Below are 17,388 nucleotides of genomic sequence, written 5' to 3' on the forward strand. Positions count from 1 at the left end.
GAGTATTCTTGAGCATACTAAACCTCTCTAAATGCTCATAAATCTTGTCCCTCAGGATCTTCTCCATCAGCTTACCAACCACTGAGGTTAGACTCACCGGTCGGTAATTTCCTGGGCTATCCCTATTCCCCTTCTTGAAAATAGGAACCACATCCGCAATCCTCCAATCCTCCGGCACCTCCCCCCGTCTCCATCGACGACGCAAAGATCATCGCCAGAGGCTCTGCAATCCCTTCCCTCGCCTCCCACAGTAACCTGGGGTACATCCCATCCGGACCCGGCGACTTATCTATCTTGATGCCATTCAAATATTCCAGCACAACCTCTTTGTTAAATTCCACATACTCAATCTTTTCAGTCCACCGCAAGCCCGCAGTACATCCACCCAGGTCCTTCTCCTCTGTGAAAACCGAGGCAAAATACTCATTAAGCACCTCTGCCATTTCTACTGGTTCCGTACAGATTTTCCCGCCTTCACCTTTTATGGGCCCTATTCCTTCACGTCTCATCCTTTTACTCTTCACATATTTATAGAACGCCTTAGGGTTTTCCTTAATCCTACCTGCCAAGGCCTTCTCGTGACCCCTTCTGGCTCTCCTAATTTCCTTCTTTAGTCCCTTCCTACAAGCCGTATACTCATCTAGATCCCTATCTTTGCCCAGCTCTCTGAACCTTTTGTACGCTTTCCTTTTCTTCTCGACTAGGTCCCGCACAGCTTTCGTGTACCACGGTTCCTTTAACCGACCAACTCCTCCCTGTCTGCTCGGAACGTTGTCCTGTAGAACTCTAGACAGACATTCCTTGAAAAACTGCCACCTCTCTTCAGTACATTTCCCCAAGAATACCTCCTTCCAATTCACTCCTCTAATTTGCTGCCTTATGTCTTCATGTTTCCCCTTACTCCATATATACGCTTTCCTAGCTTGCCTGATCCTCTCTTTTTCCAATGCAAGCATGAAGGAGTGGGACTTGAACAAAGAACTTCTGGCTCAGAGACAGGGACACTACTCACTCCCTCACAAGACCTCCTCCTCCCTCAAATATGGAGACAAAGATTATACACCGTATTCCAGATGTGGTTTCACCAAAGCACAAAACAATTGTAGCAAGACTTCTTTATTCTGATGTTCCAATCTACTTGCAATAAAGACCAATATGACATTGGTTTCCCTCATTATTTGTTGGGTACCTAGAAATCATAGAAACCCTACAGTGCAGAAACAGGCCATTCGGCCCATCGAGTCTGCACCGACCACAATCCCACCCAGGCTCTACCCCCATATCCCTACACATTTACCCGCTAATCCCTCTAACCTACACATCTCAGGACACTAAGGGGCAATTTTAGCATGGCCAATCAACCTAACCGTCACATCTTTGGACTGTGGGAGGAAACCGGAGCACCCGGAGGAAACCCACGCAGACATGAGGAGAATGTGCAAACTCCACACAGACAGTGACCCAAGCCAGGAATCGAACCCAGGTCCCTGGAGCTGTGAAGCAGCAGTGCTAACCACTGTGCTACCATGCCGCCATGTTAACTTTTAGTGTTCCTTATACAAGTACACCCAAATCCCTTTGAAAATCAACGTTTACCAGTCTTAATACCTTTTAAGACTGGTAAATGCCTTTTAAAAGATATTCTGCTTCATTATTTTTATGTCCAAACTGAATTCCCATCTCAAATCACAAGATGGCAGTGAATTGGAAGACGGGGAGATGGAGTCCTGGTACATGCTGGAATGGCCCGTTTTGTCTTGGCTGCATCAACTGCAACTTGGGCTGCCAAATGTATTGATCATCTCCCGAATATCCCTTTTCCTGGATCGGTTCTTTGGGCAGTGCCAGACCTGAGAGTGAGCAGCCGCGGAGACAAGAGTTGCTGCATTGGAGCTGTTGCCGCTCAGCAGGGGGGTTTGGGCCTGTACCCCTCTCTATAGGAGTGAGTTGAGCAAGCAAAAATGCGTATTCCCCTCTGCTTGGAACCTTTTGGTAGCATAGAGTTAGCTGGATATTAGTGCTGGCCAAGTGTCTGCTGATGGAATGTGACTCCCTGGGATCAGGCAGCTTCCTAAAACTACTTGCCTCGTCTCCATTCCCCTCAATATGCTACTGACACCTGGTACACTAGACGGTTTGGAGGACACAGTCAATCACTAACTTACATACAGTTATCAGATGTGCCTGATCTTTATCTATTTATTCTCTTTGGCTATGTTATTGACGCTGCATTGCAGCAACACATAGAACATAGAACATAGAAAGCCACAGCACAAACAGGCCCTTCGGCCCACAAGTTGCGCCGATCACATTCGGCGCAACTTGTTGTTATATTACTGTGCAATTCTAGCTTTATTTTTGCTGGTTATGCATAAGGATAACAGCAGAGAATTTCTGTAAGGATAATAAAGTGTGTTGAATTGAATAACTTTACACTTCCCTACATTATTCTCCATCTGCCATCTTGTTGCCCACTCACTTAACCTGTCTCTATCTCTTTGCAGCCTCTCTGTGTCCTCCCCACAGCTTACCTTCCCACCTGGTTTGATATCATCAGTAAACTTAGACCCACTTCTCTCAACCTAAGTCATTAATATAGATTCTAAGTAGCTGAGGCGCCAGTGCTGATCTTTATGTCACCACATTCTGTCACAGCCTGCCAATCTAAAAATGACCTGTTTATGATTACTCTGCTTCCTGTCCATTAACCAATTCTCTACCCATGTTCATTAACCTTTTTGTGGCATCTTATCAAATGTCTCTTGCAAATACATGTGTACAATATCACCTGGCGGAGGTGAGAATGCAGCAGGGCTCTGCTTGGCCATCATTGCACCTAAGTAAATGTTCTTCTGCCTCCAAGCTTGCCACCAACCAGACCAGAAGATTCCGGAAAGTGTCTGCTCACTGTATATAAATTGAGAAGTTAGGTGGAAGGTCAGTGTCCTTACTGGAGAATGTCAGCAAGGCAGTGACAAAACTGACTTCATGCTTCTTCCATTCCACATTGCTGGGTAGAAGCCAGTGTTGTATCTGTACTCGAACAGCATGGCTAGGGGTGCAGCAGGTTCTGGAGCACAAGTCTTCCGTACTATTGCCAGAATATTGCCAGGGCCCAAAGCCTTTGCAGTATCCAGTCCCTTCAGCCATTTCCTGATAGCACGTGGAGAGAGTCAAGTTGTCTGAAGACTGAGATCTGTGATCCTGGGGACATCAGGAGGAGACCAAGATGGATTATCCACTCGACACTTCTGGCTGAAGATTGTTGCAAATGCTTCAGCCTGATCTTTTGCACTGATGTGCTGGGCTCCTCCGCCACTGAGAGTGGGGATAGAAGCAAATTACTGCAGATGCTGGAATCTGAAACAAAAACAGAAAATGCTGGAAAATCTTCAGTTCTCTGTCCAAAAGCAGATTTGACTCAGATTTGAGAGAGGACAGAGCTATAGTTAAAGCCCATCAATGTCTCTACTTTCTCAGGAGGCTAAAGAAATTTGCTACGACTCTCACCAACCTTTACAGATGCACCATAGAAAGCATTCTTTCCAGATGTATCACAGCTTGATATGGTTCTTGCACTGTCTAAGACCGCAAGAAACTATAAAGGGTCGAACAAAGCCCAGTCCATCACACAAACCAATCTCCCATCCATTGACTGCCTCGGAAAAACAGCCAGTATAATCAAGGACCCCACACACCCCGGACATTCTCTCTTCCACCTTTTTCCATCAGGAAAAAGATACAAAAGTCTGAGGTCACATACCACCCAATTCAAGAACAGCTTCTTCCCTGCTGCCATCAGACTTTTGAATGGACCTACCTCATATTAAGTTGATCTTTCTCTACACCCTAGCTATGACTGTAACACTACATTCTGCACTCTCTCCTTGCCTTCTCTACGAATGGTATGCTTTGTCTGTATAGCGAGCAAGAAACAATACTTTTCACTATATATATGTGACAATAAATCAAATCAAAGCTCATGTTTTGAGTCTGGATAACCCTGCGTGGGTGATCTTACCAAAACAATTCTAAGTTCCAAATGAGCATGAAAATGGTGGACTTTCAGATCCATTTTCTGGACGAGTTAAAAAATATAATCTTATGCCACTCTGAGAAAAAAATGAAGCAAGATCGGTTTCCCACCAGCAGGAGGAGGGTGCAGGGCGTAAACCCGCCAGAAAGCTGGCTAATTACACCAGAGGGTGCCATTGTGCACGTGCAGATCTCTCTCTGTTCTATGCAACAGCACAAGAGAGATCTGTTAGGCACTGAACCTCGCTATTGCTGGCCTCCCCCCCCCCCCCCCGCCACAGCACAATTGCTGTCCTCCTCCCCCACTATCACTGACCTCTCCCCCCGATTTTTCCCCACCTCCGGGTTGGCTGATCGCCCCTCCACCCCTGCCCTGATCAATCGACCACCACCCCTCCCCCCCCCTCCCCCCCGCCCCCCACACCCCCGCACCCCCACCCCCGGTCAATCGTTGGTTGAAGAGTGTGCAACATTCTCCCCCCACCACGATCTCAGTTGCAGAGTGTGTAGTGACCTCCCCCGCTCAATCTAGGCCCCCAACCCCTCCCTTTAGGCCCTGCCCTTCAGCCCCCACCACCCCCCCCCCCCCTTTGCACTGCCCAGTGCCCGGTGCTTATCTGTAACTGCATAAAACCCCCGATTGCTGACCCATGTGTTGTGGTGGAGGATGGGGGGACATTGTGGGAGTATATTGGGAGAAACTGTTTCTATTGGCAGGAGAGTTGGTAACCCGACAACACAGATTTAAGATAATTGTCAAAAAAGCCAAGGAGAAGATTTGGAGAAGGTTTTATTTATCCAGTGCATTGCTCTGATCTGCCTGAAAGAGGGGGTTAAGCAGCCTTAACCGTAACTTTCAATATATGTGAATATCCAAGCGAGAAGGAGAACTTTGCAGGGTCTAGGGTAAAGAGCAGCTGGAACGGGACTAACTGGATCGCTTTCAGAAGGGCAGCAGAGACAATAGATCTCTTTCCGTGTTCTATAATCCTATGATAAAATAATACAATAAACATGACAAGTGATTTTATAATACAAAGCATCTCCGGCCTATGATCAGTCGCTGAAATTTCCCCCCACCTTCTTCCAGCAATGGGACTGTCCCAAGAGAACCTGCTGGGTATCACTCAGGTAGGAGGCAAACCCAAGAGTAAGCTAAGTTGTTGTTATCATAAAGTACATCACGATTAACATAAAGCCTCATGACAATGAGTCAATCCAAAACTGTCACCGCCAGCAGTCAGTGCAATCTGTTTTCACATCCTCCTTCCGTCATTTCAGTAGTTCAGCCATGTTGGTAACAGACAGCATGGTGGGCCTTTGAAAGAAGGTGGAGAGAAAGGTCTGAAGATCAATAGCACCCAGTTACTCTGATCGAGGTAACTGCTGGTGGCTTTCTCAGTTGCTACACTGATGTGAGGGGGTTCCCTCACAGTTTACCTTATCTATGGCCGTACGCTTGAGAAATGTTTAATCAGAAATAAAGGGTTAAAGTTTATCAACTAAACATTGTTTCGAAATCAGTAATCCATCAGCAAAGGTTGAGAACTGAGAGAATATGAGCAGCAATTTAGTTCAGGGTGCCATCTTGTGGTAGTCTTTGAAAAATTGTAAAAGCTTTAAAATATCGACCGAGGAGATAAAACCAGAGCTTGGTTTGGAACAGAGGAACAAGAGGAGGCCATTCAGCCCCCTGAGCCTGATTTGCCATTCCTCAGAATTCATTGCAAAAGGTTCTTCCCGAATAAGTTCTTCTGATGCCTTAGCGGTTAAAAAAACCGTTTTGTCCCATAACACAATTCCGGTAGAGAGCACATTCACAGTTTGGTAATCTTTTAACAGCAGTAGAGATATAAGATAAAGAATGGAGATGGAATTTATTTAATATTATCGCATGTTCTGATCCAGGTACATCAGAGGCTACAGAAGTCAAATCTCACCTCAAAATTAGCATCATTACAATTATTTACCTCACAAGTCATACTTTATGGTAAAGAACCTAAATAATCCTGGTTACAATAAGCCTCACTCACTAACCAAAATCCTTACTTTCAATTAAAGCAGCAAAGCTTAGCAGGGTCTTCCCAGCAATGGGAGCTTTGTTGTATTGAACACATTCCACAGCATTCAAAGGCACAGTCAATAATATCCACGGAATCAATCAGTCTAACCACGGGGAGCTTCAGGGAACCCCAGCGTTCTCACCCTCAAATATATTCCAAACTTGTTTACATAAAGACACTCTCGTGATACGAGACTCAAGACTGACCCGGATGCTGATCAATCAAATTGCTTCGTTGGTGACGATCTGATCACAATATACATTATAAATTAATTAGTGCCATAAAATTTAGCATCTCTGTGATCCTTTTGTCAAAGTGAATGTCTCTACCTGAGGCTTGATGGTGCCAGTCTGTGCCCACTTGGGCACTGAAATCACAAAGAATAACGAGGTTGTCCTGATGGGACAGTTATCTTGCTGAGGTCATCATAGAATGCTCTTTGACCTTCTCTGGATGTGTCATTGTTGGAGCATCGGTGCATGCTGGTTACTGGCAAAGAACCATGAATTGATTGCTGATCCCCGTCGGAGGTCAAGCTTGGGTGCCAGTTCCGATCGAATGGCAAAGTCCATGCCTGATTGTCAAGGCATGGATTTGCTTTTCCAATAGAATGTGTAGCTTGCACCAATCTCCTCGATTTGAAACTCTTCAGCAAATCTTGTTTCGCCTTGGGGCAGATATGTCAATCCTGGCCAGCATGTGATACATGGCGAGGAGTATTAGTAACCATGATCTTGGCAGAATAAACTCCAGTGGCTGGCTCCTCCCAAAGTGCAGCAAGTTTGACTTAACTATCACAAACACCTTCTAAATACGTGGGGTTACGGGGATAGGACCTGGGTGGGATTATTGTCGGTGCAGGCTCGATGGACCTCCTTCTGCACTGTAGGGATTCTATGATGCTTATGATTCTGAACTCCACAGAATGTAAACTCAATTTACTCAGCCTCTCATCACAGGACAATCCCAACACCCCAGGTGCTGATTTAGTGGACGTTCACTGTATCGTCTCCAATGTGAGTAAAACTGTAAAACTGCAAACAGTATTCCAGATGTGATCTCACCAAGACCCTGTCCAACTGCAGCAAGACATCTTTATTCTTATACTCCAATCCCCTTGCAATAAAAACCAACATGCCGCTTTTCATTCATTCATTTGATGCGGACGTGATTGGCTAGGCCAGCATTTATTGCCTATCCCTAATTGCCCTTGAGAATGTGGTGGTGAGCTGAGCTGCCGTCTCGAACCGCTGCAGTCCATGTGGTGTAGGTACACCCACAGTGCTGTTAGGGAAGGAGTTTGAGGATTTTGACAGTAGCAATGAGTCATGGGTTTGGAAGGTGCTGTTGAAATAGCCTTGGTGAGTTGCTAGTTTGTGTTCCAGTTCTTGTCTCTTGGCCATGCCTTTAGGAACAGTTATATCACGCTTCCTTTGTTTCAGCAAGCAGTCCGACTGGAAACATGAATGCATCCAGGTGCAAACACTGGCGCATGCTGGACTCGGTTATTGTACGACACAGAGTTCTCTAGAACATGTGCTCTACTAGCTCCCTGAAGGTGCAGAATGCTAGTCTGACTATTGGTCAGGAGTATTGGGTCTTTGGAGGTAAAATCTGAGGCACTTCAGCACAGAGTCAAGCCACAAAGGAAGCGTGATATAACTGTTCCTAAAGGCATGGCCAAGAGACAAGAACTGGAACACAAACTAGCAACTCACCAAGGCTATTTCGACAGCACCTTCCAAACCCATGACTCATTGCTACTGTCAAAATCCTCAAACTCCTTCGCTAACAGCACTGTGGGTGTACCTACACCACATGGACTGCAGCGGTTCGAGACAGCAGCTCAGCTCACCACCACATTCTCAAGGGCAATTAGGAATAGGCAATAAATGCTGGCCCAGCCAATCACGTCCGCATCAAATGAATGAATGAAAAGCGGCATGTTGGTTTTTATTGCAAGGGGATTGGAGTATAAGAATAAAGATGTCTTGCTGCAGTTGGACAGGGACTTGGTGAGATCACATCTGGAATACTGTTTGCAGTTTTACAGTTTTACTCACGTTGGGGACGATACAGTGAACGTCCACTAAATCAGCACCTGGGGTGTTGGGATTGTCCTGTGATGAGAGGCTGAGTAAATTGAGTTTACATTCTGTGGAGTTCAGAATCATAAGCATCATAGAATCCCTACAGTGCAGAAGGAGGTCCATCAAGCCTGCACCGACAATAATCCCACCCAGGTCCTATCCCCGTAACCCCACGTATTCACCCTGCTAATCTGCCTGACACTAAAGGGGCAATTTATCATGGCCAATCAACCTAACGCGCACATCTTTGGAGAATGAGAGGAAACCGGAGCACCCGGAGGAAACCCACGCAGTCATGGGGAGAGCATGCAAACTCCACACACAGACAGTTACCTGAGGCCGGAATTGAACCCGGGTCCCTGGCGCTGTGCTAACTACTGCCTCATCATACCACCCTTTTTAGAAGATGTTTAGAAGAATGAGAGGCAATCTATAGAAACACACACAATTCTGAAGGTTTGATAGAGTGGGTACTGAGAGATTCACCAGAATTTTACCGCTCCGCCCGCCACGGAATCGGAGCGGGCGAGGGGCGGGCAACGGGAATGTCTGTTGACATTGGGTGGGAATTTCCGATCTCGCTCGAGCGAGGCTGTAAAGTCCCACCCACTGTTTCTGCTGGTCGGGGAATCTAAAACATGGGGGCAAAGACTCACGATAAGGAGCTGTACTTTTAGGACTGAAATTACGAGACATCATTTCATTCAAAGGGTTGTGAATCTTTGGAATTCTCCAACCCCGAGGGCTGTGGATGTTCCATCCTTGAATATATTTCAGGTACAGCCATGGATTTTTGTGTATTTAAATCCAAGAAAGATTATGCTGTCAGTATATTCTCTTGCAAGCACTGTCCAAATAACGTATTTAAAAATGTGATGTGAAAATATAATAACATTCAGGGAAAGGATATTTATAGATTACAGCAATAGATTAATCATGATTAAATCATATTAGAATGGTCCAACAACAGTTAATCATTGATTAATTTGATTCCACTTGCACTGTTACAAATTAGTTACTCTATCGCATATCTACATCATCGACCTTCCTGCTCTCACTCACTGTCTCCTTTTTGTATTTTTCTTTGTTCATTGAATGTGGGCTTTTATTGCCCATCCCCTGTTGCCCCTGTTTAACATCTTACATTTAACATTTTGTCTAGGAGCTAAATTCCCCATCAAGTGGACAGCACCAGAAGCCATCAACTACGGCACATTCACCATCAAGTCAGACGTGTGGAGTTTTGGAGTCCTCCTTACAGAGATTGTGACATATGGACGGATACCGTACCCAGGTATATTACCGGAATATTGGCTGTAATTGTTGGTATATTGCTGGATGCCATTTTCAAACATAATACAACGGTTATCAATGGTGCCGTGTCAATGCATCTCTCCCATGATAAATTTCATGGTCTTTTGGTGTATTTATTTATGACTAGGGTGATTTGCTCTAATTAGTACTTTCACAAATTACATCATGTGATTCCATTTCACTAATTTCTTTCATAGTGTGTTTTTAGGGAAATCAGTTGATTGGTGGCCAGTTTTGGTTCAAGGTTAGTGACGCTGCTACAAGCGTCCGAACCTGAAGGATTGGTTTCAGCTCAGAATTGCATTTAAAGAAGTGATGCATTTAATGTTGCAATGCATTTAAAACAGAAAACACAAAAAGGAACAGAGGGTGATGGGCAGGTAAATTAGAGAAGACCCCAGATAGAGGGCAACTCTCAAAAAAGGTCCATAGGCAACGCAAGACCTCAGAGGAGGCAATAAGACATCAGGGAAGGGGCAACGGAAGAGCCTAGAAGGAGGGAACTGAAAGACCCTAGAAAGTGAGCATTGAAAGACCCCAGATGGGCAACGAAAGACCCCAAAACGAGGGCAACAGTGAAAGACCCTGGAAGAATGCCACTGAAATACCCTCAACAACGCAAAAGCCCAGAAAAAGGGCAATGAAAGATAATAAATGACCAAATGAAGAGCAAAGTGGAGTTTTTTGAGGAAGTGACAAAAACGGTTGATGAAGGAAGGGCCGTGGATGTCGTCTATATGGATTTCAGTAAGGCATTTGACTAAGTCTCACATGGCAGGTTGGTTAAGAAGGTTAAGGCTCATGGGATACAAGGAGAAGTGGCTAGATGGGTGGAGAACTGGCTTGGCCATAGGAGACAGAGGGTAGTGGTCGAAGGGTCTTTTTCTGGCTGGAGGTCTGTGACCAGTGGTGTTCCGCAGGGCTCTGTACTGGGACCTCTGCTATTTGTGATATATATAAATGATTTGGAAGAAGGTGTAACTGGTGTAATCAGCAAGTTTGCGGATGACACGAAGATGGCTGGAATTGCGAATAGCGAAGAGCATTGTCGGGCAATACAGCAGGATATAGATAGGCTGGAAAATTGGGCAGAGAGGTGGCAGATGGAGTTTAATCCGGATAAATGCGAAGTGATGCATTTTGGAAGAAATAATGTAGGGAGGAGTTATACAATAAATGGCAGAGTCATCAGGAGTATAAAAACACAGAGGGACCTAGGTGTGCAAGTCCACAAATCCTTGAAGGTGGCAACACAGGTGGAGAAGGTGTTGAAGAAGGCATATGGTATGCTTGCCTTTATAGGACGGGGTATAGAGTATAAAAGCTGGAGTCTGATGATGCAGCTGTATAGAACGCTGGTTAGGCCACATTTGGAGTACTGCGTCCAGTTCTGGTCGCCGCACTACCAGAAGGATGTGGAGGCGTTAGAGAGAGTGCAGAGAAGGTTTACCAGGATGTTGCCTAGTATGGAGGGTCTTAGCTATGAGGAGAGATTGGGTAAACTGGGGTTGTTCTCCCTGGAAAGACGGAGAATGAGGGGAGATCTAATAGAGGTGTACAAGATTATGAAGGGTATAGATAGGGTGAACAGTGGGAAGCTTCTTCCCAGGTCGGAGGTGACGATCATGAGGGTCACGGGCTCAAGGTGAGAGGGGCGAAGTATAACTCAGATATCAGAGGGACGTTTTTTACACAGAGGGTGGTGGGGGCCTGGAATGCGCTGCCAAGTAGGGTGGTGGAGGCAGGCACGCTGACATTGTTTAAGACTTACCTGGATAGTCACATGAGCAGCCTGGGAATGGAGGGATACAAACGATTGGTCTAGTTGGACCAAGGAGCGGCACAGGCTTGGAGGGCCGAAGGGCCCGTTTCCTGTGCTGTACTGTTCTTTGTTCTTTGTTCTTTGTACCTGATCGGCCCATTATGGGCATAACTGTTGTCTCTGTGGATGCAAGTATTGATGAACCACTTGTGCCGCAAGAGGTACCCGTTATTGCAGTTCCTGTTAATGTCAATCCTGCAGAAGCACCTCAGACGACAGAATTACACCGTGCTGCAAGAAACAGAAAAACCCCTCATAGACTCAATTTATAATCGTCCAACTCGTGTATCATGTTTAGTTAGATTTGGGAGTGAGTAAATGAGTTATTGAAGATTATATAAAGAAATTAAATGGGGAGGGATGTGGTGATTGTCCCTTTAAGATAGCACAGCAGAAGAGGGTCATCTGGTTTGAGGAACCAATTAGGGTGAGAGTGGGTAATCACCCCCAGGCGTGGAACTCTCTCTTAGGCAGAAGACAGTCTGAAGACATGTAGAGAATCAGCAGCAGTGTGATGCTGCCGACCTCTGTACAGTTTCCCTTCTGTTCTTTTGTTCCTGATGAAGTCAGTGAGTGTGCATCATTAAAAGAGTGGGGCATTCCAACATCAAACTTGTCCCCATTCTGAAAGCCAAGAAGAACATTTTGGAACAGTTTAACAAACAGGCATTCCCTCCAGCAAGGAAGAGGATGAGAACATCTACCCTATCCCAGCGGCAGAGAACCTCTACTCAGGTGGTTGAAGGCAGCCAGAACAGAGAACATTCCCACCTCTAGCCCAATCCTGCAGCAACGGGGAGTCACCATAGCAAAGAAACTGGATAGAACGTGTCAGTGAAAGAAAAGGAAGATTGTCATCATCCTATGGAAAATAGTTACACTTGTCTGACTATTTCCCTGGACAATGGTGTGAAGGCCATGAAGATGCCCTGGGGTTATCACAGCACCAAAACCCTTAAAACACGCAGACGGCTCATTTCCCTAGAAGCAAAGTCAATGTGGAACTGACTCACTCCATGCCAGCCTGGCTCACAGTCATAACATGCTCCATACCACGCTGAGGGTGGGCTAACTGGGCTTCCTCCCACTGAGGAGGAAGTGCCACCTCGGGAGGTGCCAGCCAGTCAGATTGTCCATTAGCTGCAGCAGTCCCGGCAACACCAAGAGCACAGAGGGTGCTGTCATTACCACAACCAGTCTCAGGAAGAAGGCCCATGGATCCCAGAGTGAGCTACGTCCAGGTTTTGAGTGGGGAAGGTTTTGGGCAGTTTATGCAGAGAGCTGGGGGTTTGGATTTGGTCAGTTTCATGGATCAGGTGAGTAGGATGAAAACGGGAGAACTATCTTCAAGGTTTGTCCCCTTCCCCCGATGCACAAAGTGCACCTCCAAAGATACTGCACCCCCTCTCCCCACCCTTTTATCAAGCTTTTTAAAAAGGCAGCCTGCCTGTTTCCTCTAGAATGCCAACACCAACCGTATTATGGTGTGGGCAGTGTATTGTCCAGGTCAATTGGCTTGTTTACAAGCCCAATTGGCCCTTGATTATTTATGTAATAAATTTATTTATTTATTTAATCAAATTTGGCACCCACCCATATTATGGGAGCAAGCTCAGGGATGCACCCGCTCTATATTACGTGCCCCCCTCCCCCCAACAGGGAACGTGCCTGGAGTAGAATCCAGGCCTATCAGAACCAATTGGAAGCATACTGGGTTACATTGAGGCAATAGCATGTGGCAGATGGAGCCTTCTCAGCTATCACCAAGCTTCACTTAGCCTGAATGTGAAGGTTGTTCTCCTGGGGTTTGACTCATTCAGAGTTTACTGAATTGAATGAAACAGCAACATTATAGCAAAAAAATGTGCAACGCATTTAAATGACTCATTTAAGATGCACATTATCAAATTGGAAACTTCAATATACTCTTGACAAACTTTCAAAACTCAATGAAATGTTTATTTTGTGTGTAAAGATCAGTGGGGTGCATTCTTATCAATGTTGACCTGATAATAAAATTCTAACAATTTGAATTTTGTTTATTTTTCCCTTTGGTTATTTGACTTCTGTGGGGGGTTTTTTCTGACATAGCCACAATGTTATGTCTACTACCATGATCACTAGGGATGTGGAGCCTTTCTCAAGGGAGTTAATCAGATATCACAATCATAGAACCCCTACAGTGCAGAAGGAGGCCATTCAGCCCATCAAGCCTCGACAACAATCCCACCCAGGCCCTGTCGCTGTAACTCCACGTATTTACCCTGCTAAACTCCCTGACACTAAGGGGCAACTTGCCATGGCCAATCTACTTAACCCACACATCTTTGGACTGTGGGAGGAAATCGGAGCACCCGGAGGAAACCCATGCAGACAAGAGGAGAATGTGCAAACTTCACACAGACAATGACTCAAGGCCAGAATTGAATCCCTGGCGCTGTGAGACAGCAGTGCTAACCACTGTGCCACCGTGCCGCCCAGAATATCAATTCTTATATTTGTAATTTAACACTTTTTCCAGATTTCTCTGTCATTACTTGTTTAATTTCTCGCCTGATTGATAAATCTTCACCTCTCTCTGTTATTATCTATAGGAATGACCAATCCTGAAGTCATTCAGAATTTGGAGCGTGGCTACCGAATGCCGGCCCCTGAAAATTGTACCCGAGAACTTTATGAAGTAATGATGCGCTGCTGGAGAGAGAAACCTGAAGACCGGCCAACATTTGAATATCTGCAAAGTGTATTGGAGGACTTCTTCACAGCCACTGAATCTCAATACCAGCAACAACCTTAACAGCATCGCGTGCCCTGGCGGTGTAAACATTGTTTGGCAATAGAAACTCTGAAATAACTTCTTGAGAGCTACTGGGATTGGGTGGGGTAAGAGGGATCAACTTGGTTACCCAACTGAAATACTGATTGGCCCAATGGAATTTGGAGTGGCCATGTTATTTGGAAATGATGAGTGAGTGTAGTTTGGATATTATTCCCAAATGCGCCACAGGCATTTAGGGCAAAAAAAGTGTGAACTGATTTTTTTCATTGAGATAGGAGTTATAGATTTCCTCAGATTTGCTCCCAATCAGGTGGATAACTTCACCAGAGCTGTGGTGGAAATCCTATTTATGTACATAAATTGGATTTCTGTCACACAGAGTGCAGCGCTGAGGAAGGTCCTGTCTCTGCGCTCATTAAATGGATTTATTAGAAATGAATTGCACCAACTTGGATTCTTTTAAAGATTTGTTTAGAGTTTGATTGTATATTTTTCATCTAAGAATTCCAGAGCAAAATTCAAACTTTTATCAAACACAAATAGGATGCTGGTTAATTGTTTGAAACATGTCCTATGTTTGCAATACAATCTGGGGAATATTAAGACCCTATTACAAAATATCCATCAGGTAAAGGATGTATCACCAAGCTGGCTGACTTGTATATACCATTATGAAGTACTTGCCTTATTGCAATTAGTTTAAGAGCACAATAATTCCTCCATCAGCAGAATTACATTTGCTTTCCAATCGCTGTGAGTCATTGTCCCACCTTCAATCAACACATCTGATACAAATGTGGTAAATAATGAAACAAAAATGTAAGTATACAATATTCTGATAGGTTCCGACAGCTCTGAGTCACCATTAGTAATTTTTATAACTTAATGTAGCATTTAATTATAATTTAGAAATGCACAACTTTTAGTTAAAATATTTATGCTATATCAACAAATTTATTTTAAAGGTTTTCCTTTTGAAAGAGCTTCCATTTGAATTTATTCAATCTTTTAGAATTAGTGAAATTTAGCTATGTCCTTTTAGCCGAATGATTACACCTCTGGCTTTCAAATTAGAAATTAGCGCTGGAATTCTACCACCCTACCCGCCATGGGAATTGGAGCAGGCGAGGGGTGGACAATGGGAAGCTCCATTGACCTCAGGAGGGATTTTCTGGTCTCAGGTCGAGCGAGGCTGTAATATCAGAGACCCAGAACAGCCTGCCACCCCTTGGCATCTGTCTAAAACAGTTCTCAAACCGGCCATTAGATAGCGCTTCATGCAAAATCTTCCACAATAAGGATGGAGCCAATTGATTGGATGGAATGGATGGAAGTTTTATTGAAAGTAATGGCACCCCCTCATAGAATGGCGTATAGCAGATATCAATGTATCTTTTTTACCGTTCACAGGGTGTGGACATAGCTAGCAAGGCCAGCATTTGTTGCTCATCTCTAATTATCCTTGAGAAGGTGGTGGTGAGCTGTTGTAGGTGCACCCACAGTTCTGTTAGAGAGGGAGTGCCAGGTTTTTGACTCAGTGACAGTGAAGGAACAGTGATATAGTTCAATTAATTCAGGATGATATGTGGCTTGGAGGGGAACTTGCAAGTGGTGGTGTTCCCTTGCATCTACTGCCCTTGTCCTTCTAGATGGTAGATGTCACAAGTTGAATGGTGCTGCCAAAGGAGCCTTGGTGAGTTGCTGCAATAGATCTTGGTAGATGGTACACACTGCTGGCAATTTGCATTGGTAGTGGAGGGAGTGGATGTTGAAGGGGATGGATGGAGTGCCAATCAAGTGGGCTGCTTTGTCCTGGATTGTATTGAGCTTCTTGAGTATTGTTGGAGCTGCACTCATCCAGGCAAGTGGAGAGAATTCCATCATGTTCCTGACCTGTGCCTTGTAGATGGTGGACAAGCTTTGGGGAGTCAGGAGGTGAATTACTCTGTGCAGAATTCCCAGCCTCTGACCTGCTCTTGTAGCCACAGTGTTATTATGACTGGTCCAGCTGAGTTTCTATCAGTGATCATCCACAGGATGACTGCTGCTCTGATCCTTCTAGGTTGTAGAGGTTGCAGGTTTGGAAGGGGTTGTCAAAGTAGCCTTGGCGAGTTGCTACAGTGCATCTTGTAAATGGTACACACTTCTACTACTGTGTGTCAGTGGTGGAGGGAGTGAACATTTAAGGTGGTGGATGGAGTGCCGATCGATTGGGTTGTTTTGACCTGGATGATGTTGAGCGTCTTGAGTGTTGTTAGAGCCGTACTTATCCAGACAACTGAATTATTTTAGCTTTAGCTCCTTGAAGTCAAGCTTTGTCTCTACATTTCCTAAAAACTGACTCCATCTCCAGTGGTTAAGAATAATAGCTGCCTGCAATGTATAGTGTATTGCGACTGAGAGGAATTTTATGGGTAATCATTTTTTTAAAAGGCAGGGACATTTTTCTATGTTGCATTCCACACAAGACACAAAGGTATTTTAGCTGTAAGATGAAGTGACAGTGATAGAGTTATACTGGTATGTTTGTTTTCATTGCAAGTAAAGTAAAAGTGAATGAATATGTGGAAGTAATTCCATCGGGAGCAGGAAAAGCCATTTGCTTGCTAACAGAGACATGTGTTATGTGAAGTGAAACTGATGCAGCTTTCCTAGCCTGCAAAGTGTATCTTATATCATCTAATAACAAAATGTCACTATAACTGACAACAATATATGACAGGCAACCTCAGTGGCCTATTATTTCAGTGAAATGATGTTTCCTGTTAAGCAAAGGCCTCATTGGACTGGAGAGGAAAGATACTTTAAACTTCTGATGGATTACTTATTATTTTTTTAACTCTTGTATAGCGCAGATATTTTTAAATGTATCAAAAATAAAATATTGGCTTTTTGAATACAAATGAAAATTCACTGACTGTTTTTAGGCACAAGTTTCCCTTTTGATTTTATACAATATATACATTATGTACAGATAGAGGCTGGTTAATTTAGGGCTTTTCTAGATTTGATAACTTCCTTTAAATATGTTGTGGTTTTGAGCTTCTTTAAAATTAATTAAGAAAATAAAGTTTGGATTCAGTTTTGTGTTTGCCTGTTAATTCATATTGTAATGCCATTGAGAACATGCTCCAACAGGTCAACATCAATGATGCGGCCTGTGGGCAGCTCATTTCCCTTACCAACAGTTGGGGTGGTGTTTAATGTAAGCAACAGAGGTCTCACACATCGATTGGAGAACTGACAGAACTCCCACAATGCTCTTTTCAGGAGGGTCTGCTGCAT

General features: G+C 44.5%; 1 protein-coding gene across 2 annotated transcripts in view; it reads left to right on the forward strand.

Moving 5' to 3' along the window:
* The window catches only part of lck (LCK proto-oncogene, Src family tyrosine kinase), a 115,442-nt gene extending 98,254 nt beyond the window's left edge, over positions 1 to 17,188 (forward strand). Inside the window, exons 12-13 of one of the 2 annotated variants that reach the window (XM_078238351.1) lie at positions 9,351 to 9,482; positions 13,919 to 17,188. In XM_078238351.1, the coding sequence (XP_078094477.1) occupies positions 9,351 to 9,482; positions 13,919 to 14,121 (335 nt within the window). In that variant the 3' untranslated portion in view covers positions 14,122 to 17,188. The remainder of the gene's footprint in view (positions 1 to 9,350; positions 9,483 to 13,918) is intronic. The other variant, XM_078238350.1, reaches the window with a different exon arrangement.
* Positions 17,189 to 17,388: the final 200 nt, after the last annotated feature.

The sequence above is a fragment of the Mustelus asterias genome, chromosome 21, assembly GCF_964213995.1.
Source record: "Mustelus asterias chromosome 21, sMusAst1.hap1.1, whole genome shotgun sequence".
In the NCBI taxonomy this organism is placed as follows: domain Eukaryota; kingdom Metazoa; phylum Chordata; class Chondrichthyes; order Carcharhiniformes; family Triakidae; genus Mustelus; species Mustelus asterias.